The 23,566-nt window shown below is 35.2% G+C and overlaps 1 protein-coding gene across 1 annotated transcript in view; it reads right to left on the bottom strand.

The window, feature by feature from the left end:
- The window catches only part of LOC148820911 (complement C3-like), a 74,544-nt gene that overhangs the window by 38,845 nt on the left and 12,133 nt on the right, over window positions 1-23,566 (bottom strand). Inside the window, exons 4-17 of the mRNA XM_088932818.1 lie at window positions 17,034-17,104; window positions 16,638-16,726; window positions 15,602-15,684; window positions 14,970-15,057; window positions 13,979-14,084; window positions 13,274-13,394; window positions 9,550-9,665; window positions 8,410-8,556; window positions 7,182-7,379; window positions 6,413-6,616; window positions 3,080-3,241; window positions 2,676-2,805; window positions 907-978; window positions 402-596 (exon numbers count right to left, since the gene is read on the bottom strand). Of these exons, the coding sequence (XP_088788944.1) occupies window positions 402-596; window positions 907-978; window positions 2,676-2,805; window positions 3,080-3,241; window positions 6,413-6,616; window positions 7,182-7,379; window positions 8,410-8,556; window positions 9,550-9,665; window positions 13,274-13,394; window positions 13,979-14,084; window positions 14,970-15,057; window positions 15,602-15,684; window positions 16,638-16,726; window positions 17,034-17,104 (1,782 nt within the window). The remainder of the gene's footprint in view (window positions 1-401; window positions 597-906; window positions 979-2,675; window positions 2,806-3,079; window positions 3,242-6,412; window positions 6,617-7,181; window positions 7,380-8,409; window positions 8,557-9,549; window positions 9,666-13,273; window positions 13,395-13,978; window positions 14,085-14,969; window positions 15,058-15,601; window positions 15,685-16,637; window positions 16,727-17,033; window positions 17,105-23,566) is intronic.

Raw genomic sequence — 23,566 nt, forward strand, 5'->3', positions numbered from 1 at the left:
GGACCACTTCTTTAATATCCTGAATGATTTATTTAGTTTGTCTCAGTAATCAGAACATGCACGAAATGTGGGCACCATCTGACCAGGCTGCTCCTGTCATGTCAAACAAATGCACAGGACTCACAGACAGCAATTTTATCTAAATGGATAAAAGAAAGTAATATTTTTGGATTCTTTTTACTATTCAATATGGTTGAAGAAATTGTCAGGCTTCTTCAAGAATCAGTGGAGTCATATTGAGTTATTGATCATAGCTAGTTTAAATAACATTGATAATTTTACCTGTGACAAGAATTAAAGAATTGATATTTTTCACTATGTATTCCATCCACACCTGCACTCACATTAATTAGAGCATTAGAATTGTACATTGTTTTCAAAACTATAAAAAAAAAACTCACTCCGTGCAAGAATTAACATTTCCTCCTGTCTTTCTTTGTGCTTTTTGGAAATCTCTGTACAGCAGTGCAGGAAAGCAGCAATACATTCTTTGCTTTCAATTATATATTGGGACCTCCTTTCACAGGTATAATCCATACTATTTTCAACCATTCCATCCTTGCAACACTTTCGTAGGGGTCCCGAGTAATTGCTTGCTAGATCAGAATAAAAAAAATATCATCACAGTCTGATCTGCTAATTAAACAAATTCACAGTCCACCAATAGATCACAGTGTGTATTAGAAATTAGGAATTACAATTTTACATTCACAATTACAAAGATATAAAACTCCATCCACCATGATATTTTACTCTAAACACATGTTGATAATGTATTACCATAATGACTGGTTTAGCTTCATAAGAATGCGTGATTTGCGGATTTAGCAATAATGCTTACAGGATTGTCTAAAAAAAATTAATCTATCTATTATGGATACACCAGAAGTTCAATTAAAATCTCACCCAAAGTTGTCCTGATCTCACTCAAGTTCAACGAGCGGCGTCTTCTCTGTAGAGGCTCTGGACATTTGGGATCTAGGATACAATTTTGGATGTGTTACACACAGCAGATGGAAAAGATATGTTATCTGAGATGTAAAATAATTCTCAGAAGAACCTTGGTTTGTTTGTATGGAATAAAGTTACCAGTGAATTTAACAATACAGCTCTGCAATAAAGTGCTGACTGCAAAACATACATTTAGCTTTGGATTTAAAAAATGTACTCCATGTTCATTGTGCAACTCCATACTTATTTTTTGCTAAAATCATGCATCACTGCAGCTAGCATCTACAGAAGCACCACACTTACTCATCTGTGGTATTTCATACCAGACAAAGACTAGAAGACTGTCACTAAACAGCATTATATTACTATTGCGTGGTATTTACAAGTTATAAAATATGCAAAAAATAAGTATGTTTTACTATATTCACTAAGACAAGCATACAGTATACTGTTTGATAGTTTCAACATTAAGCCATAGAAAACAGCACACTGTTTGCAGATAACAAAGTGTAGATCAATATTACATGGCCTGAGAACCATTCAATAACATACACCATAAACAACATTACATTACTTATTATAAAAGTACAAATATAAAAATTAAATATATAAAAATGAATCATTGTTGGCTACATAATGTTTTAATTATATACATACTGTATATTTAATATTTAAATAATATGTATATAAGGTGACTTTAAGAGTGCATAGTACAGCAAAATAAGTTGGATAAAGCTATACTGAATTAACAATACTGACAAAGAAATAAGGTACTTTTTAAGAGCAACATTTTTTTCTTAAACATGTTATGATCATGCGACAAAATTAAGAGCTGATGCAGGACAAACTGAAAAGTGAATAAAAAAGGCTATTGTCGTATTGCCTTAAAGTCTTGCATAAGAAAGACAAAGCACAAAAAATCACTGATAGACAAATAAGCCATTATATCCCATAAAAATACTGTTTTACAAAATAAATGCAGAAAACAGAATTACAGAAGTTCTAAACATTAATCTAACTGTTGTCTTAGATAAATGATTTCCATGATGCAGATATTTCCATTTAAATTTAAAACAAATTTTTAATTACATCAACAACCTGAATAATACCAGTTTCACAAGTTAATACCTATACAACAGAACATTAACTGGAGCAATTTAGTAAAAAAATACTAGCAATCACCATCATCCCACATACAAAAGGAATTGAAGTCACAGCCTTCAACATACACAGTATCGACTGTATACACTACATTATTAACCATCCCTCCCTACTGCTGTCTGCCTTTTTTGACTCTGTGAATGTTTGAGAACCTGCACCTCAAAAACCTTTTATTAGGTTAATCTGCTTTTGGCAACTGTATTTTATTATAGTTTTAAAGTTAAAATGTAAAAAAAAGCAACTATATAATCAATTTTCATCTTGTTAATATCCTATTTTTTACAAGGTTATCAATGCAAAATTACACAAAACAGGTAGCCTATTCAAAGCTACAGTCTGAGATTGTCATTAAGATATAAATATATAAGACCTGATCATTTCCATTTTCCATCCAAGACAAAGAATAACAAAAGTCAAGGCTGGAGCTGACAACATTTTTTTCAAAACCAATGTACTGTAGAAAACCATATGTCATCACAAATAGGCAATATATAAATCCTGTTCACTCAAAACATACTAATCCTGCTATAATTTCAAATAAAGTTTATGATAAATCTGAATACCTGTTCTTGATTTCGTGCTAAGTTGAGTGTTTGATTCAAACATAAGGCCGGCATCATAAAAGACATCCATGTTGTCACTTCCACTTCCTGCTGTGCAGCCAATATCATTCTTCTCTACAATGTTCCAGATCTAAGACAGGATAAACACACATTTAGAAAAGTTGAATGTTGAATTATTCTCTATAAGATATGTTTCTGACATAATGGCATAATTGATCAGAGCCTGCCTGAACCTACCATACTGGCTGTTAGGATACCATTATGCCAAACTTTTATTGATCAGATGCCATGCTATGCTGTACCAAGACATAATTTACTTAAACTTTCTTGTATTAAAAAATCATCATTGTAATAATTGAATTGTAGTAATATTGTTTTATTGTGTTTCACTGGATTATCCTTACCTTGGATTGTGAGAGTCTGTTTTTGCTGTTTAAAACATAGACACCTTTATCAACAGCAACAAGCCCAACCTTCGCTCCTGGGTCTCCTGTGAGCGTAAAACTAAAGGACTTGCGTGGTTCATATACTCCCCTGTCTCTGTCAGTGGTTGGGGTCACAGTAAGCTTTGGGTAAAAATAAAACAAATAACTGTAATAGCAATAGCAGAGATCAAAAGATAAGTTCAAGCTTTTTATTTGTCTTTGAAGCTTTTGCTGACATAAAACATCCATTACCATACAGGTTTTTATTTTGAGGGTAAAATTAAAATATAATATTCACTTTAAAAAGTCTGTGTACAGATGCAGCCATTTAAAGTGCGCGGTACAGACACGTACCGGAGGTAATTGACTACGGCTTCGTGCACCGTGACGCGCGTTGACGCAAAATACCGCGGTACGTGATTGGTTGACCGACAGGGGCACTTGTGGTGCGTTGGTCGGTCGTAAAAAGATTTAAATGTCTTGTGTACTGTGTACTGTATGCCCGTTTTAGTATTGAATATTTATATGGAATTTTACCACTGAAGGGAAATCTTAGTAGCTGAGCATAAAAAGAATAGGAGCATACTGTAACGCGTTTGAAGGCCATAAACGATATTAATTTTGGAACATAAACATACAGTATATGGCTGGTCTCGGTACTTTAAAGAAAACATACACACCAGTATTCCATTTCTCCCTAAACATTTTAAGCATCAAAGTCTTTAACTAACGTGATACCGGAGTCAACAAGCATACTTTTAGAATTTGATTAAAAGGGAATATAATATGGAATCGCGTATCTAAAGAAATTAAAACGATATAATTATATTCATGTACCCTAACACAAGAATTGTACATGCTGTACGATGTCTGTTGATAATGTTTTGTAGGGATTTTTCAACACTCCTCATGTGACCTTGCTGGTGGCACTGTGGGTTAGGTTCCAAACTACCATCTCACACACTGGGTGTTCAAATCCCGCTAGAGCCATGACTTTTTTTTAACAAACATTTCTTTGAAAAAATAAAACATTTCCCTGGCTCAGAGATTAAATAAAACTTCACTCGCAACAAACAAATTTATATTTCTAAATATCACAACATGATCGAATTTAAGTCATTTTAATAACAATGAATAGTCACCTATGCGTTACAATATAAACATTTCTATTGATTTAAATCGCATTTAAATCGCCTTTATTTAAAACCCATAAATAAAGCTGATACTGTTTAGACTTTTAATTATTTAAAACTGTATTACAGCAGCACAATGCACAATGCAACGTAAATCGCTATCTTTTTCTTCTGCGTAATAATGTTCACCTCTCTGTCCAGCAAATTAACAATAGTAATAATAATGAACTTTATTGTATATGGCGCCTTTAAAAGTGGCTCCTCAAAGCGCGTTACAGGATAAAAACAATAACAACAGTACTGTCAGGCTGGGCAAACGATTTTTTTTTTAAAGAAATACAAAATGAGATATAACGATGTGTTCCGGCTTAGACATTAACGAAGAGCATAACACTAGGCGGCGTAGCGGTCGGCTCTGGCTTTCCCATCTACTGTATACCGATACACTGCAAGTACAACCCCCCTCTCTGCGGGAGTGCTGGCTGTGACAAATTAAACCGGTTTCACAGGTATTTTCAAAGTAGAAGGGGGCGAGATTTCCAGCGAAAGACACCTCCCCCCCTCCAAAACCACCCAGTAAGTACAGTACTTACTAGTTAAGAAAGCTAGGCTCCTCAATGAAATCGCTTTAACATGCTAATGCGTTGGTGTAACAGTCCGGGCGTGGCAAGCTTCTAATGTCAACCCGACTACGGCGAAAGGAACCCTTCTTTCATTGGAAGACAATGAACATATTCTAGCCCTAAATGAATTAATAGCAAACATGGTTTACATAAAAGACATTTTTCCAAGAAAGTTTAGCCTTTGTCACTAATGAAACCACTAAATAAAGACATAAATATAGAAATATTAAGATTTTTAAAATACATGACTTTGCTAAAATTTATTTAAAAATAAAAACGATTACAAACTCCAGCGGAGAGAGAGAACAGGGGAGGGATGTTGGTTTTGCATAAGGGGCGGGGTTATGGAAATGAGGTCTGTTTGGGAATGTGGAGTTACATGTTCTGGCTGTTTGTGAATTATCGTTGTTGAGTATGGAGTGTTGAGGTATTGATTTTGTGTAATGCTTTATGTTGAAAATTGAGGTGGATTTTGTTTATGATAAAGAGGATAAACTGTAATGGGAGGAGGGTTTGGTTTTGCATAAGGGCGGGGATTATGCTAATTGGAGGAATTTGAGAGAGTTTGCTGGCTATTTTTGGTTAGTATTACGAATAATTCGTACAAGATATTGAGATTTGTTGATAATTGGAGGATGGTTTTGCTTTAATGGTTTGATATATTTGATTTGTATTGTGGTTGTTATCTATGTTTTTGGTTGCTATTATGCTCAGCTACTAAGATTTTCCTTCAGTGGTAAAATTCCATATAAATATTCAATACTTAAACGGGCACAGTAAAGACATTAAATATACATATACATACTGCATACAGTACAGTTTGCATACAGTAATATGTTTATGTTCCTAAATCAATCTCTTTTATGAGCATGTGAAAGGCATGGTGAATCGGAGATTCTCAAAAATTATTGTACTTTGCATGATTGGAAACAAATGGGTGATTGCGAAATGCTGTGGTGTTACTTTTACAAAGACGGTCAATGAAAAAAGAATGTGGACCAGGGCAATACTTTGAGTTTACAGCTTGTCCAAGGTCATTCATTATTAATACTAATAATTAGGAATATCTTCGTTAAAGACTGTGATGGCGACAGCTCAAACATGAGAGGTTGAGCTTTATTAGCTCCACCTTGCGGAAATTCCGAATACTCTTATTTTACTTGCGGTATTATAGGAGAATTTACGGTAACTCGAGGTAGACTGCGTAAAGCGCACCGCAAAATAATGCAGTATCGCCCGCTTGTTTTGAATGGCTGCATCTGTGTGAATAATTGGTCATTTAGGAAAAATGGGATATCTTTGGTGGGGACTCAATATGTTTACAAGGTGCTTTACTGTATATCAAAGTACAAAAAATTCACATCAAGATGTCAATAATATTATTTAATGAGTCTAAAACATAACTACATTTTTTTAGTTGCTAAGCTAGAGCTAATTTCAGCACTTTGGGTACTGACAATATACTTTAAATGTTAATGGTTTATGTTTTTCTTTAGCAAACTATTTAAAATGGCTTTATAGTAATGTGACTTAAAGTGTTATAGACAAATACATACTGTTCCTATACACGTGCTTTTTCCATCCACCAAAATCGAATCGGCCACAACTTCGATTTGTCCACCTTTTCTGAGGTAATAGTATGCCAGAAACCGGAAGGAGGGGATCATTTCTTTCTCAATAGGTAGTGACAGTGTCACCAGGTACTGTCCAGATAGTCTATTCTGCCTCCCAGCTCTAACAATCTGCCCTTTGTTAACAATCTGTTGAAGTTCAACAAAGACATGATTCATCATTTGCAATAAAGTATAAACAGAATCAAAAATCTAGATTTAACATCCTTAAGCCAATTGATGTCTATGGAAAGCTTAAAATCAAAATTAGTCCAAATGAGATAATGGGTGTGCTCCATGACTTCTAGGAAAAGTAGATGAAGAATGTAAATTTTTAGTGACATTTGAAAAAGATGGAACAAGAGGACCAAGAAACAATGTTCAGAAGTATGAGTAGTATGTATGTTTATGGGATGTATAATTAAATAGCACATGGAAGTTCAACAAATCAAAAAATGTTCCACAGTTCATGTTCACGGCAAGAGAAAACCTTCTGCCACATTATTCTACTGAAAAGGAACAAGTAAAGGTTTATTCCCTGATGAAAAGAAAATAAACAGTTTCGGTTGTGGAGCCTTCTTCGGGTGAAAAACATAGTGTTTCTTTTCTTCTCTTTTCAGCATGGAATAAAACTTTACTTGTTCCTTTGCAGCCTACGCATGCTGATGCAGTTAGTGTACTGTACTTATTTGAACTTATTGTACTGAATACGTACCAGATATGAAAAGTATTTAATCTGGTCCTGAACTCCTTGATCTTTGCCAAGATTCAGATTAATATTCATTATATTTTCAAATTTCTGGACTCCAATATGGAGGTAGTTGAGAGAATTATTTTGTGTCCTGTAAGGCTGAATAACTATCTTCTTTGTAGCCTGGCGGTCTTGACTGAGACCAGAAACATTAGTTTTCACCTGTTAAAAAGCAGAACACAACAGAGCTTTAAGACAAGCTGTACATTATTAACATTATAAGCAATGACCTATGGAATATTAGTGCATTGAAAAGATAGAAGAAGTTTCGAAGTTGTGTATAGTACACTGAACAAAAATGTTTATTTTAAAACATTAATTTGGTGTTATATAACTGGAAGAAACAAAAAAATAGAAGTTTATGTGAATTCATAATTTTCTAAATTTAGACATTGTTTGAGGGAAGATTTTTTTTAATGTAAATTGTTATAATAAAAAAATGTTACAATATGAATGTGAATTAAGAATTTCACAAAACCCCTAAATTTCTGCAGGAATTTCACGTACAGTAAGAATATGCAGGGATTTTGTGAAATCGTTAGTTTCACATTTTAACTGTAATGCACAATTTATATGGACACACAAGAGTAACATTTAAATATAGAGGATTCAAGTCAAACGTATCAAATTTTGTAGTTAGGACTCAATACTTTCAGTGATGATCCCCACACTAAAATGTAGTGTTAAGTGTTGGTTACACTGCAACAAAGATATTCCTTCTAAAGAGATAGTATAAAAGAAAACAGCTAGACTAATTTTTGATTAAAAGAAAATGTCAGATTAGGATAACTGAGTTCTTTTTAGACAGGAGCACTGAAAAAAATTCAACACTTGATTCAAGTATTCAAAATCCTAAGAAGAATGCTTAGCCAATCAATCTATCTTCAACTAAACTAAAAGGACTGTGCAACGCAAGTATTAATTGTACCGTCCATTTAGTAGCATTCAGAAAAGAAAACCAGAGTTTTGTTTTTTTAGAAGGTTATGCATATGTGGGGCACAAATCCCAGTCTTTCTTTCAAATCTGAGACTGCGGATTCTTGAATGATTAAGTTACCACAAAGTGGGAAAGATCTCTCTTTTGTAATCTTTCTTTTGTTCTAATACTATCAACAAAAAACAAAATATTATTTTATTGCTCCTTATCTTTACAAAATAAAAAAAACTAAGAAATAAAACATGCAGAACTTACACTGATTAGTAGACTAGTAGCATCTGCTTGTGTATTTATAGTCATCTGTGCTGTCCCATGGTCATGGGTTCTGCCAGAGGTTTCTCCAGGAGTTATCTTAACAGGGATCTTACTGGCTGGTGAGCCATCAGGATTGGTCACCAAAACCTTAAATATCAAATCAAATGACAGGATTCTTGGTTATGATCTATGGATCAAAAGCAGACATCAAAAACTGCAGAGCACTCTTATATGTATCATTAAATAAAGGGCTCCACTTAGAATATAGGATGTATATAAAATGTATATATAATTTTAGTTTTTTAAATTTTATATGAACAAGAGACAATTTCCACAAGAAATTTTGTGGAGCATAAAATTTTAAAAAAAAACATCACACTGGGCACATGTTAGAACAAAGAGCCAGAAAACACTTTTTCAAACCTTATTTAAATTTTATACATTAATGAGAATATAATGAACTAGAGTGGGCAGTATTGGAATATAATAACTGCAGTGGATTTAAATATGAAAGCTCTCCATTTTATGTGGGACTAAAATACAAAATATTGCAGATGGTTTAAGGATATAATGATTAAATTATTTTGGAGAATGTGTAAATCATTCCTATAATGAACCTAAAGAAGCAGAGGGCATTTCACAATTAAATTAATTTCATAATTGATATCTAAAATAATTTCTAGACTGGCTATGCAAAAGAGGGGAGCATTTTTGAAGATCTTAGAGTTACGGAGAACTGTATCAGTGTATCACCTGTAAAGAGTGAAAACAGTGCAAACAGTGAAAATAAAAATAATTCATAATATGAATCAAATTAAAATGAAAGATGTTGTGAAAGCTTTTCACGTTAAGGAGTACTTTCGAGATAGTGTCCAGGGGAAAAAGATCATCATTCTTTCATCATTCTCTATCATCAGCATTTATTTTCACAATAAATCAACAATTTACAAATATAGGTTCTCTCAGTGATGCACCTTCTTTCAGAATATTCCAGATGAAAATGATTCTAGTAGGAGTATTAGTGTTATTTTAACTGCCAAGTACCATAAATATATAATGGGAATATTTAATAATGTATTATATGTGATCTATAAAAAGGCAATCATAAAACATAAAAAAATGCTGAATATGTAAAATTACCATGACATTAAATGGCATTCCGGGCTTGAAGTATTTGGGGGTCTTCGTAAAATGAATAGTGTAAGGAGACTGAACAATTTGGATGCCTCTCTTCTCTGCCTCCACCATATCACTGCCTGAAAGTGAAGGTAATGTTATATGAAATTAAATTGTATTAAAATTGTAACGATTTAGTATTCAAACCAATACAATTAACACCTCTGTTTCCACAGAAAATGCACTAAAACAAAACATATCTGTCAGCTTCACAGACAATATAAATACAAAAGGATATAAGAATGACTAAAAATGAAAGGAGGCCATTTCACGCACGCTGATGTTGCTTTTTGTGATCTTAGTGGCTTCACGATCAACCACAATGTTCTTAAATCAAAAAAGATTGACTCAAAACATTGTCAGCCATCTGCATCCTTATTATACTTTGTTATAATGCCCCCCCTAATAGAGTGAAGTCATTTCTGTTTAATGGATTGTAATTCATTCCACTCTCCAGATTAGATTACACAGAAATTTGGAAATTGATTGGATTATTCATTTCCTGTCCTGTGATGGACTGGTATCCCATCCAGGGTGTATCCTGCCTTCCTCCGATTGCTTGCCGGGGTATGCTCTGGCTCCCTAAATTGGATGGAGAGGTTAGTGTCACGCCCTCTGCAGCCAGAGGGCGCTCCTTCTCTGTCCTGTCCCTAGTTTCCGGTCTGCTGTCCTTCCTGTCCCTCTCTTTCCCTTGGGCTATATATTTCCGGGTCTTGCACTCTGTCCTCGCTCAGCATTGACGTTCGGATGTCCTGAGACCCGCCTAGCACCAGGGCGCCCCACGTCCGCTCCCTGAGGGCATAGGTTTCTATACGGCATTCCTGAACTCTTTGCACTAATGAGCCCGGGCCTTTTTCCCGTCTCGCCGCTACGCATATGGGTCTTTTTCCGCTCTCCTGCTCCCCACGGTTAGTCCCTTTGGACGTCCGTGACAGAATGCTGAGCCACCTTCTGACCCCGCGAGCGGCGCTTTTTGTCTTGCCGCAGTTTTTTTCTTGTTCTCTGGGCTGTTTTTTTTTTTCAGTTCCTCTATTCTTATCACTGGATATCACTCCGATCTTCCGTGCCTGTGAGCGGGTCCTGCACCTGGCTTTCCTCGGGTAGATCACTCCGATATCAGTGATTGAATGTTGAGCTGGCTTTCCTATTCTTATTACTGGATATCACTCCGAGCTTCTGTGTCTGGAGCGGGTTTTCGTGCCTGGCTCTTCCTGGTCTTGCTCTCTCCGATATCAGTGATAGAATGGTAAGCTTTCTGCCGTTCCTCCATTCTTTTCGCTGGATATCACTCCGGGCATCTGTTTCTGTGAGCGGACTTCGGTCTGGCTTTCCTCAGGTTGTCCACTCCGATATCAGCGTTAGAATGTGAACGTGCCTATTGCCCTGTCTGCGGTATTTTTCCCCGGGGTTTTTTGCTGTTTTTTCTTGTTTTTTGCCTTTTGTTTTGATTTTTTTTTCTTCCTGGTTTCCCCTCCTTTTTGTTCCCCCCTGCTCCCTGTGTCTCGGAACTTTTTTTTTGGTTCCTATCTGTTTTGTGTGGTTTGTCTCCCTGGTCTTTCCCAGGTTTTTGTCTGTTGTGTTTGTGCTTGTGTACTTTTTTGTTTTTAGTCTCCGGAGCTCTTCTCTACCCCCCCTTCCTCCACCCAATAAAGGTTTATACCCCGGAGGAAGGGGTAGCTCTCAGCCGTGGATTCCCGGAGGTTTCCTTTCAGTTAAATGAGGTTTTTCCTCCCCCCAGTGCTGGGCAGCTCATTTATTTGTATGGGCGTCGGGAGCCGCCCATGAAGGGGGGGGCATAGGTTTCTATACGGCATTCCTGAACTCTTTGCACTAATGAGCCCGGGCCTTTTTCCCGTCTCGCCGCTACGCATATGGGTCTTTTTCCGCTCTCCTGCTCCCCACGGTTAGTCCCTTTGGACGTTCCTGACAGTTAGAAAATGGATGGATGGTTATTCAATTCCAAAGCCATCCAGTTCTTAAATGACAAATTTTGTTGTTTTTAAAATCAAGCTCAGCACTTCCAGTTCCACCATTTAAACTGTTATAAATTGTCATTTCAAATCCAATCACACTCCTTGTCCATTATTTTCTGCATTAAAAGATAAGGGGCACTCACAAAGCATGGACTGTATTTTTTCAGTTGTATATTCAGAAGTAAATGTAATAATAAGAATGAATGTTTAATGTTTACATTAAAACAATACAACAGCTAGGAACTGCCTAGCTTGGTGACAGTGTGGTATTGTAGCATGCATTAACTAAAAACCCAAACTATGTACAGTGTACAGTTTGTGATGTCACCAAGAGCAGAACCTCTAGGAGCTGCATGTCTCTGAATCATCTCATCGTGTATGGAAGTTTTTTTCTACTGTCCAAAATGATGATTGAAGCTGCCAGTAATTACTGGAGCCCAAGCAGTTGTGCCCCCTGCTCCAGTCCTGATAAATAGGTCACTGAACACGAATAGAGGATGGAGAGAGACTAAAGCCAGCAAAAAGGTAGGTCAGCAGAAAACAAACAAGCTTAAAAGTAGGGAAGCCACACAAGCCTTCTTGCTACTGCACAGGTCATTCTGCTACACCAGGACCTGCTGGATTACAGTATAAATCAATGGGCTGAACATAAGCTGCTGTATAATCACACAAACCACTTTACTACACCAGGAACTGTTGCACTACAATTCAAGCTGCTCTAATATACTACAAGCCACTGAGCTAAAATACTATACTAGAATAATATAACAGTAACGGTGTTACTGCCATACTGGATCAAAAGCTGGCAATATAAATATATCACTGTCAAGTTCACATTGGATTTCAGACTTGAATTGTGTTGTGTCTTTGGGGAACCACATTGTGTCCCTGTTGTGAGCTGCCCCATGCAGCATCACAAGCCATAAGGATCATTATTACATTTCAGTCTCCTTACACTTAGTATGGAGCTGTGGTAGCTCAGACAGCTCCTGATTGGAAGGTCCTGGGCTCAATCCCAGGTAGGGGCAAGTGATGTAGCTTGCTCTAACTCCTTCTAGACAGCTCCCAGGCCCACTCAGCCTGCTTTCCAAATGAGTACCTGGGGGTTAATACTTCCAGGGGTAATAGGCCATCCGGAGCGTGATGCTGACCACATCACCTTCACTTCCAATGTCTGATGGTTGAGGGAAAATTGTGGCCCTTGCCCCCTATTCCCCCATGGGCCTTTATGGCCTGAAAAGGGGACCTACCTACTTACACTAAGTGCTTTTTTTCCATGTTAATTAATTAATAATTCCGCACTTGATCATACTTGAACTTGTTCTAACCTCTACATTTCAATTCTGCCTTTGTATCCCAATGTTTCATTAGCAGCAAGTCCAAACTATGCATAAATCTGCATTTCCTACTTAAATGGTACATATTCCCCATGTACATGGTAAAATAGCAAATTATAGGAATGGCAAAAATAGTGATTCCTTTAATAGTGATATTAATATGCTCACTTATTTTTTTAAACAAATAAAAATTCAGAAAACAGTTTCAAACAACATTTTAAACAAATGACTGTTTGTCTGTTTTTAAACAGGTGTTTAAAAATAAATGTAGGCACATTTTTTATTCATTTGTCTAAAGCATTTTTAACACACTGCTGTTTGTATTCAGATGTAAGAGAAAGAATTATGATCTTAACACTCTTATAAGAAAGTACTTACCAGTTGCTGTTAAAACAGTTGCAGATACATAGATAGATTTTTTATGAAGCTCCTGTATTTTGGGGAATATTTTTGTAATGTGCTCTCTTCTTAATGTGGCTGTTCCCTTTCCATCAATAATCTGAAATACACAAAACAGGCAGAATTTAAAAATAATTAAAGTGGATTAAATATACAATGTATTTATTATAAATTCCAACATTAAGCAAATTAAAATTTAAGAAACACACCGGCTGTAAAAGGTCAAGTGCTCCTAAATCTAATTGAGTGCACTAGAAAAACAGTAAAAGCAGATAATTTTTGTGACACAGCTACAATTTTGTCACACAGCTACAATAGCCCCACTACTGAATCAATTGTAGCAACTTCTGCAATGGTGGCATAAAAAAACTGACAACTGTAATGGCATCAACTGTGTCAATTGAAACAACAAGTGATCCAGATATACAAAAGAGACACAACTGTAACAACAGGAGCTGAAAATGCTTGTATTCTTGTACTGTAAATGCCTGGTTTTCTTACATAAGCATGTTTAGCCCTGCAGATTTATTAAAACACAGGAATTGTTTGTGTGATTTTAGAGAACTATGTAATGAAGAATGTTTTCTTAAAGTTTTCTTGGTATGCCAATGTTTTCCTGTTTTTTTATTTCTCTGTAGTATCACTCTGTAATATGCCTCTTGTTAAGTGGTGCTTGATTCTTACTTCCACTCGTTGTAGGGAGTCTGGGAAGCTCTTCTTTTCATCCTTGTCTAAGATAACCCCAAATACCACATATGCGGACCCCACAACATTGCTTCCATACAAGAATCTATTGGGAACAAGGGAGAGCATATAAAAAGTGCACTTCCTCAGAAGTCTATAAAATATTCTGTAATTCTGACAATTCAATCTATTATTACATATACATTATGTTCTGTCTTAGAGTAAGCACTGTAAAATGTAGGGAAAATAGTCCCTGGATATCTGACACTTTGTTTTCCCCACAATTAATAATGCTCCTAATGTAATACTCTCAAATCACAATGAAATTTTTCCAAGTTCTGAAAGTCTTTAGAACTTAATGATTTAACAAATTCTAGGCAATAAGATGCACATTCTATTTCTTGATGATTAAAAAGACTATGATTACAGAGATATTCAGAGACTTTAATATATTTGTACCATTCCCCCAATCAGTATTTTTCAATTACTCTATCCCTAACTTGCTTAGAAAAGTAAAATTCACTCCTGACCAAGAAAAATGTACAGAAAATATGTTTTTTTTAATTATAAAATCATGAAAATCAGGGACAGCAGTTAATCAGCTACTTGTGTGGTTTGTTACGGTAATTTTCTGCACTTAAGTTAATTTAGGTTTTCCACAGCAAAGGGTTTGAATATTTGGGTTTGAATGCAATCTTGACTTTTCCACTTTTCTTTCAAATTTATTAGCTATTTTGTTTCTTTCTTTTTTGCTTCAAATGTGTGTTGTATATACTGTATCTATGTAACAGCTATTTCAAAGTGACATGAATTTAAGTTTTAATGTAACAAAAAATGTAATGTTCAGATGTAGATATCTATAATATGTCATTCAATTATGTACTGTTCAATTTAGTTCAAGCAATATGCTACATCCTAGAAAACTAAAATCAGCATACAAGACCCAAATATACAATTTACAAAAAAAAATCTACAGAAGAACACACCCTACCTGGCAGTTATTTTGACAGAAAGTTCTTTGCCATCAATGTAGAAAAATGGTTGTTGTGGCTCCAACTTAACTTCAAAGCTCGGCAGTACTGTAAGTGCCAGATAAAAGAGGGAAAAATATGGTATTTAAAACCTTTGTCTAAATTAGTTGACAATGAGACATTAATATGAAGTGATGATTTAAACTCTGTATAGCATTTCGAAGAATTTTATTAGAAATATAGAAAAATGCAGAATCTCAAGGCCCAGAATGCTGTTGGTTTTACAACTAATTTACAAATTACTTCCTATGTGAATGATTAGTTCAATTAAATAAAAACAAGAGTAGAAAGAAATATAAGAATACATTTTTTTCTGGAGATTTTGAGTTACATGTAGCTTGTTTTCTTATGTTTCAATGGTCTAAAGCAAAATTATGATAATTATAATAATTATTATTTTGGTATTGTATTATTTTCTATTATAATTATTATTATTTTGGAAAAATGGTGTATAAATTGGACATAGCTAGAAAAGAAGAAACTGTTTGAATTACATGTTTGTATAACAAAATACATATTGTGTGCTAAAAATTAATGTGCATGACAACAAAAATAATATTCTGGTATTTGTGTTTATAAAAGAGTTTCTTACCATACTCCTTTACTTCAAAATCAGTAGTAAATTCTTTTTGAGGTGTCTTTTCATGTTTTGTGACAATCTTCCATGTTCCGAAACTACAGAAAAGCAAACAAAAAACCTTCACTTGTGTCAGGAGGATGAAATATTATGGAATCCTAACTCTCATCAGATCTAACTATGTATCTGGCACCTTAACATATTTTCCTGTTCAACATGGATGTCTGTGGTGTTTACACTACAGAGTGTCTCCTCTACAGTTCTGAATATGCTGAAGAATGGCTCAAATGCCACTTTCACAGCTGTTAGGGAGTGTTAATGGAGCACCTAGATTTGGAGTGTCAGTAGTTTAGGCCACTAGATGGTGGTGTAGAGAAAGAGAGAGAGGTAAATATGGTTCTACATTTGCACAAGGTGACAAGAAGAATTGACTACAACTGTCTGCAAGCTAATTGCTCTCGAGTCAACCCTCGATAAAGGTTATCTGCTCTGATATCAGATTAAAACAGCAATTTTTGTGGTAAGACAGTACTCTAGTAAAAAAAAAAGTCCAGTCATGTGGTGAGACAAAAAGACAACAAGGTTAAGAACATAAAATAACAAACCAACTACTTCTGTGTCAGAGGTATTGGTGTGGCCTATTTGTAATATGTCCCTTGACAGAAAGGATTAGTTCGTTACATTAAGTTAATTCAACAAGGAAACAGAAAGACCAGTGCTTTTCAGACCATGTTAAGTTTGGGTAGGTAGAGAACAGGTTTTGAACAGAATTTGCATTCTTATTGATGCCATTCCATGCAACCAAACTCAGTCTTCTCCAGCTAAGCTCACACCTTATTTCATGATGCGTCTTGTCATGACCTCTTGGGTACAATCTAAGCATTTCATCAACTTCCATTTTACATTATTTTGCAATACTTAATATTTAAGTATGATATATTTTATTCTTTTGAAATGAAATGGACAAACATTCAAAAATGTCATTTTGTCTTAAATGACTTGTTTCTTCCACACCTTGTGCCTGTAATGTAACTGTGTTCTGCGAACTTACGGAACAACTTCTGGAAGACTATAAGACTTTGAAATAATCCCATTGCTTGGAAAGAAGACATCTCTCTGTACTACAATACCATCAGGATTCTGTAAAAGGAAGAAAAAAATAGTTTTGTTTTCAGGAAAGAACGGGTGAATAATTGTGCACTAATTTGCACAACTACTGCAATATTTGTGAAAGATAGATTTACTGTATATCCCCCTGAAACTGATTCTTAATTGAAAGCTTTTAATAGATGCAAATGTCTGTTGAAATGTTTTTGTATGTATTTTGTAATCTTGTAATTAAAGCCTTAGAAAGAGCATACATGCTTCTGGAACCCATTTAATTATAACAATGATTTTCAAGGAGGCTGAACAAAAAGTATTGAAATAAGTACTGTATATACATTACCATAATTTCAATAGAAACTGAAGTTTGACAAGGAATCATGCGGCTGGTCAGGGCAAAGACCCTATAGAGAACTGACAAACAAAAAATGTAAAAATATATTTCTGATAAGCGTGTTTAGTAATACACACTTAAATTATGTTAATCATACTGCAAAAATCATACTTCTGCTCTCAAAAGAGTAAAAATAAGATACATGCAATAATGTAATCCAATGATATGATACAGGTGCAGCACCTCAAAATACTTGGGGTATTTTGCAATGTACTGCAAAGAACATGCTGCAATACATTGATATGTACCACCAAACCTCTTTTTATTTTTTCAAATAATATTATGCAGGACAGTTCTACTCTGTAAAACTGTTAAGTACAACAGTGACTCCTTAATGTGCAGTGTATTTAACAAACACTAAATCTTATTTTAATAATAAAAATTAAATGTAAATTAACCCATTAGAGTTTTCCTAGTAATACTGTACAGCAACACAGATTGTTTTTCATTTTTAAATTAAATACAATATTCAGAATTATTAGTAATTATATTTAAAAATTAGAAAACATCATTTTAATTTGGGTTTTGATTGTAACATATATTATACATACAGTAAAATGTATTATACTGAACACATATCATATTTACAAATACAGATGCAGCCATTCAACCCCGTACTGCGCAAAATTAACTACAGCTCACAGTGTTGTACTGCAGTATGTGATTGGCTGGCCAAAATGACCAACAGGGGCACTCGTGGTGCATTGGTTGTTAGTAAAACGATTTAATCATTTAGTCTTTTTACTGTGCATTAGCTTAATATTGAATATTTATATGGAATTATATGGAATTTTACAACTAAAGGGAACTTTTAGTAGCTGAGCATAAAAAGAAGAGGAGCATAATGCATCTGAAGGTCATAAACGATATTAATTTAGGAACATAAACTTATTATGTAAACTGTATATGGCTGTTATTGGTAGTTTTAATAAAAAATACACACCAGTATTCCACTTTCTTCCTAACCATTTTTAGCATCAAAATCTTTCATTCGGTTACATACTGTGGTTATGTTGGAAAAATTGTAATGTGCTCCTTCTGACTATATTAAGTTTATATACTTCATAAAAAGTTATAATGTTTTAACCTTTCCTATGAATATATGCACTCGTTTTTCACAGTAAAAAAACGCTTTTTAGAATTTGATTTCACGAGGAATGACAGCAGCCGAAAGCTTGGGAGAAATTAGAATTGTTTATTGTGATGTGGAGATTTGGCGTAACCCACTTGGCTGAGGGCCAACCTCCCGGCCGTTGGACGGGGAAGATAGGACCCCCATGTGACCAATTGGGTAGCTGCAAAGGTGGAGAGGGGGTGGAGGAGGGATGCAGAAAACGAACGAGGAAGAGGAGAGGGTGATGTTTGATATTTATGGAGACCGGTTGCTTACGTCAGGATTAGTGAGAATTGCAGCAGCTGTGTCGAATGAGCGCGGCTGCCTTCATTCCTCCCGAACTTTCATTAAAAACTCCATTAATAGGGAATATAATATGGAATTGTGTATCTAAAGAAATGTATAACGATATAATTCTATTCACATAGCTCAAATTATCACAGTAGTACACTTTCTTTTTAAATGTCTGCATCAGTTTATGTAAACGTCTGCACTCATGATTATGTGTGTGGTGTAATGGCTTAGGCATGTCCCTTGCATGGTGGAGGTTGGGGGTTCAAAACCAGTTTTCACCATGCATTTTCTTTTAACAAATAAACATTTCTTTGAAAAACTAAAATAGCAAATATTATATATAATATATAATATATATTTCTAAATATCACAACATGTTCAAAGCTAAGTGATTTATTAATAACAATGAATAATTTCAAACTGCTATTGTACTGCCACTACAGTATAGCTTGTGGGAAAGACATTTATTCGTCCTGCATCAAAGTTTAACTCGTTCAGAGCGCCCTACATTACAAACTCCAAGCGTTTCATTTTGTCTATTGCTACAATATCGACAGCAATGTAGTTAAAAGGAACACGTAAAAATGTTTTCAAAATAACCACAAGTAAACGAGTTGAGGGATTTGATAACAGAGAAATCATAACAATGTCCCTGTGTTGCTTTTCATGCATACCCAACTGAAAGAAGGGCATACTTTTTAGAATTTGATTATTAGGGAATATAATATGGAATTAATATTACTGTTATCCACTTTCTTTGTAAACACATTTTATTTTAATTTGACTCATTAACACAGGATGAGTTGTGAGAGAGTGATAGATGGAGACAAGATGGAGATTCTTGTCAAAACTACATTGCCCAGAATGCAGTGGGAAATAATGTGCCACCATCAGTCACCTGACCAGCTGATGCACTGATTAGCCCATTCAGAGTGAGTTCATAAAGCCAGAATTACGTACTATCCCTACGTCTGCAAAACACCTGATCATCTACTGTAAAGCTTTCAGTGCTTTGTGTATATTCCAATCGCAGCAGGGGCAGGGTGTGTGGGGAAAGGTTTAGGCTGCAATTGAATTGGGGATCTGTATTCTTCACACCTGAAACTGAGTCACCTCTTGACTGAGAAAGCTTTAGAGAACTTTACATTTTTTATTTTCAACAAATTGTAAAAATGACGTTTACATTGTCATTTTTCTCGTGATGGTAACTGTAACAAACTCACGTTTCACATCCTTGCGAAACAATCATGACGTTCTCATCCACTCTAAGGTTTGATTTTTTTTTTCATTTTGAAACCCTGATCTAGACATGTAGGTGTGAACTAGCGTTAACAGCTTCAGATTTAACAGGTTATTAAAAATATCTTCCGTGTCACATTAACATTGGAATGTTCTTACAAGTGTAGAAAGAGGCAATACACAACATGCCTCCTCTATAACTCTTCAGTTTACAGAGAAATTCCGCCAGAGCCACACAACGTTGTCCAATAATGCTCTTCTTGTGTCTAATTTCTAGTTTAGCAGGATTTGTGCAATAAGAACATTGTTTAATGGGGATGACATTACCCACGTCTATATCACTATACAACATAGGTTTGAGTCGGAATGTCTGTTAATAAAACAGAGCGCCTTCCAATACATATAACTACTGCATGATTTCTTTATCCATTTCAGCTAAATGAGGGGAATTAAATCAGTCAGAATCTCAGATTGCCAATTGTAAACTCATCGAAGCGATTTACAAGTTCTGGGAGGAAGAGCTGACAGAACAAAGCTACAACAATTTCATTAACAGGCTAATTAAACACGCGTTTGCAATTTTAATAAAAAACTACATGAAAATAGTATGAAAATGTCTTCTCACCTACTGGCCCGCTGGAGGTAATGGGGTCTCTCCATTATAAACATAAATATAAACCCCTAAAATAAACACACAGTAATAAAAAATGTCTACATTGACCTTTTTATTAAGTGATAGACAAAAGGCAGGGTAATGCCTTTCTCTGCAAGCTAGTCGAAGATGTACAGATGCAGCCATTCAAAATGCACGGTACAAACCCGCGGTACGGTAAACTACCCACAAGCCAAGATAAGTGATTGGCTGGCCAAAATGACCGACAGGGGCACTCGTGGTGCATTGGTTGGTAGTGAAAAGATTTAATCATTTAATGTCTTTACTGTGCACATTTTAATCCGCTTAGTTTTGAATATTTATATGGAATTTTACCACTAAAGGGAAATTTTAGTAGCTGAGCATAAAAAGAAGAGGAGCATAACGCATCTGAAGGTCATAAACGATATTAATTTAGGAACATAAACATTACTGTATGTACGTAAACTGTACTGTGTATGGCTGGTCTTGGTAGTTTAAAGAAAAAATACACACCAGTCTTCCATTTCTCCTTAAACATTTTAAGCATGAAAGTTTTATGAAACGGTACCCAAATATGCGATTGCTGTATAGAATGAATTTTAATTTCTACCGGACTGTTACATTTCTACCGGACTGTTACACCAACGCATTAGCATGTTAAAGTGATTTCATTGAGGACCCTAGCTTTCTTAACTAGTAAGTACTGTACTTTTGGAGGGGGGAGGTGTCTTTCGCTGGAAATCTCGCCCCCTTCTACTTTGAAAATACCTGTGAAACCGGCTTAATTAGTCACAGCCAGCACTTCCGCAGAGAGGGGGGTTGTACTCGTTAATGTCTAAGCCGGAACACATCATTATATCTCATTTTGTATTTCTTTAAAAAAATCATTTGCCCAGCCTAACACTATTGTTGTTATTGTTTTTATCCTGTAAAGCACTTTGAGGAGCACAGCTTTCTCACCACTTAGATTACTTTTTGATACCATCCTTACACAAAGCAGAAACTTCTTGTATTTTCCGATGACATACAAGTGGAAAGATTACAGATTTTAATCGTCTTTTTTCTGAACCAGGGAAAATCTGATCATGTTTCTCTATAACAATAATAAAAAACTTTATTTTACATATCACCTTTAAAAGTGGCATCTCAAAGCAATACAGTAGATGTAAACCACAGATTACAAAGTAAATACCCAGACAAACGCAAACGCGTTTTTAATAAAATGCTTTTATTCATTCAGCAGAGAGAGAGCGTAAAACCTGGGCGTAACAGCTGTTCCTTTTTCTGATCACTCGCTCTCTGGATAAACGTCTCGCCTGTCCTGTTCTTTGTTTTCCTAATTTGCTGATTATGCCTTCTGCGATCCACTCCTGCCCTCACACCTAAAGAAGACTATTTTAAATTTCTTTGCGCGGTCCATTGTGCAATTAACCCTTGTATGTGCTGTCCTTAAGGTGATATCACATAAAGGTGATATGTAAAATAATGTATTTTATTATTGTTATAGAGAACCATGATCAGATTTTCCCCGGTTCAGAAAAAAAGATCTAAAGTATACTAGTTTGTCAATAGTATACTTTTAATACAGTCTTTGCTGTGCTCTTGAGATCCTTGTGATATTTCGAGCTCTGGTTGAATGATAAGTGTCGCAGTTTAAATCTCTCTCTCTCTCTCAATTCAATTCAAGGTGCTTTATTAGCATGACAGGTGGGTACAATCAGTGTTGGGTATTTACTTTGCTTTGAGATGCCACTTTTAAATGTGATATATAAAATCAAGGCTTTAACTTGCTTTAACTACGCAAGTCTGAGTTCTTGTGTCTGTCCTATCCGAACCCGAAAGTATTACAATATGTATCTTTATAGCAGGTGGTGTACAGCTTTTAGTATAGATTACACTTTTCTAAAATGTATTTAAAAAATAAAAACGATTACAATCTAATCTTTCCACGTTTGATCCCAAGATCCCAAGAAAAATAAATCTAAACGGGGAGAAAGCTATGCTGAAAGTTTATTTAGAAACTTAGAAGACAAAGATATCAATTTATGTTGCATTTGTCTGATTGTGAATCAAAAGACACATATACTGTATTTAAACCCGCTTTTGCGATTTAAATCAAAACGCGATTTAAATCAATATAAATGTTTATATTGTAACGCCTAGGTGACTATTCATTGTTATTAAAATGACTTAAATTCGATCATGTTGTGATATTTAGAAATATACATTTGTTTGGTGCGAGTGAAGTTTTATTTAATCTCTGAGCCATACTGATTCTTATGGAAGCCAGTTTCCGCCGGGGAGTAAAAAAAAAACACACTATGGTATTCTCTCCGATGCAGTGCAGTTAAAAACATATCTCTGATACTGTTCCTAAATTAATATCGTTTATGACCATCAGACGCTTTATGCTCCTTTTCTTTTTTCCAGTGGATTGAACAGGGAGAGGCATTTCATGATGTACTTTTCACTGATGAAACAACAGTGGCTCTGGAACAGTTTTCAACCATGTCGTTTTATAAAAAGAGGAGATATGTACACGTTACTGAAGCTAAAAGTTTAGCCTTTGTCACTAATGTTACCACTAAATAAAGACATATAGAAATCCCTACGTTACAGACTGTATATGGCTGGTATTGGTAGTTCAAAGAAAAAATACACACCACTATTCCACTTTCTCCCTAAACATTTTAAGCATCAGAGTCTTACATGTGGTTATTTCGGAAACATTTGTACATGCTCCTTCTGACCATGTTACTGTTTATTGTTACTGACCATATTAAGTTTAAGTGCCTGTGGGCACTTTTCCTGTCCGTGGGGGGTGGACCGTCTTTCATTAGAAGGTTAGTCTGTTCTACTCTGAGAATGTAGAGGGGGTGGAAAGTAATTCCGTGTCGCATTAACTAACCTCTTCAGTTTATTCCGCCAGACAGTACATGAATATAATTATATCGTTATTAATTTGTTTAGATACGCAATTCCATATTATATTCCCTGTTAATCAAATTCTAAAAGTATGCATTTGTTAGATAACAAGCGAATTCACAGAAAAGGTTAAAAGACTATCACTTTTCACAAAGTATATAATCCTAATATACAGTGCCTTGCGAAAGTATTCGGCCCCCTTGAACTTTTCAACCTTTTATATCTTTATGTTTGAAGCCTGAAATGTGGCAAAAGGTTGAAAAGTTCAAGGGGGCC

This window comes from Atractosteus spatula, chromosome 14 (genome assembly GCF_055471065.1).
Source record: "Atractosteus spatula isolate fAtrSpa1 chromosome 14, fAtrSpa1.hap1, whole genome shotgun sequence".
Classification (NCBI taxonomy): domain Eukaryota; kingdom Metazoa; phylum Chordata; class Actinopteri; order Semionotiformes; family Lepisosteidae; genus Atractosteus; species Atractosteus spatula.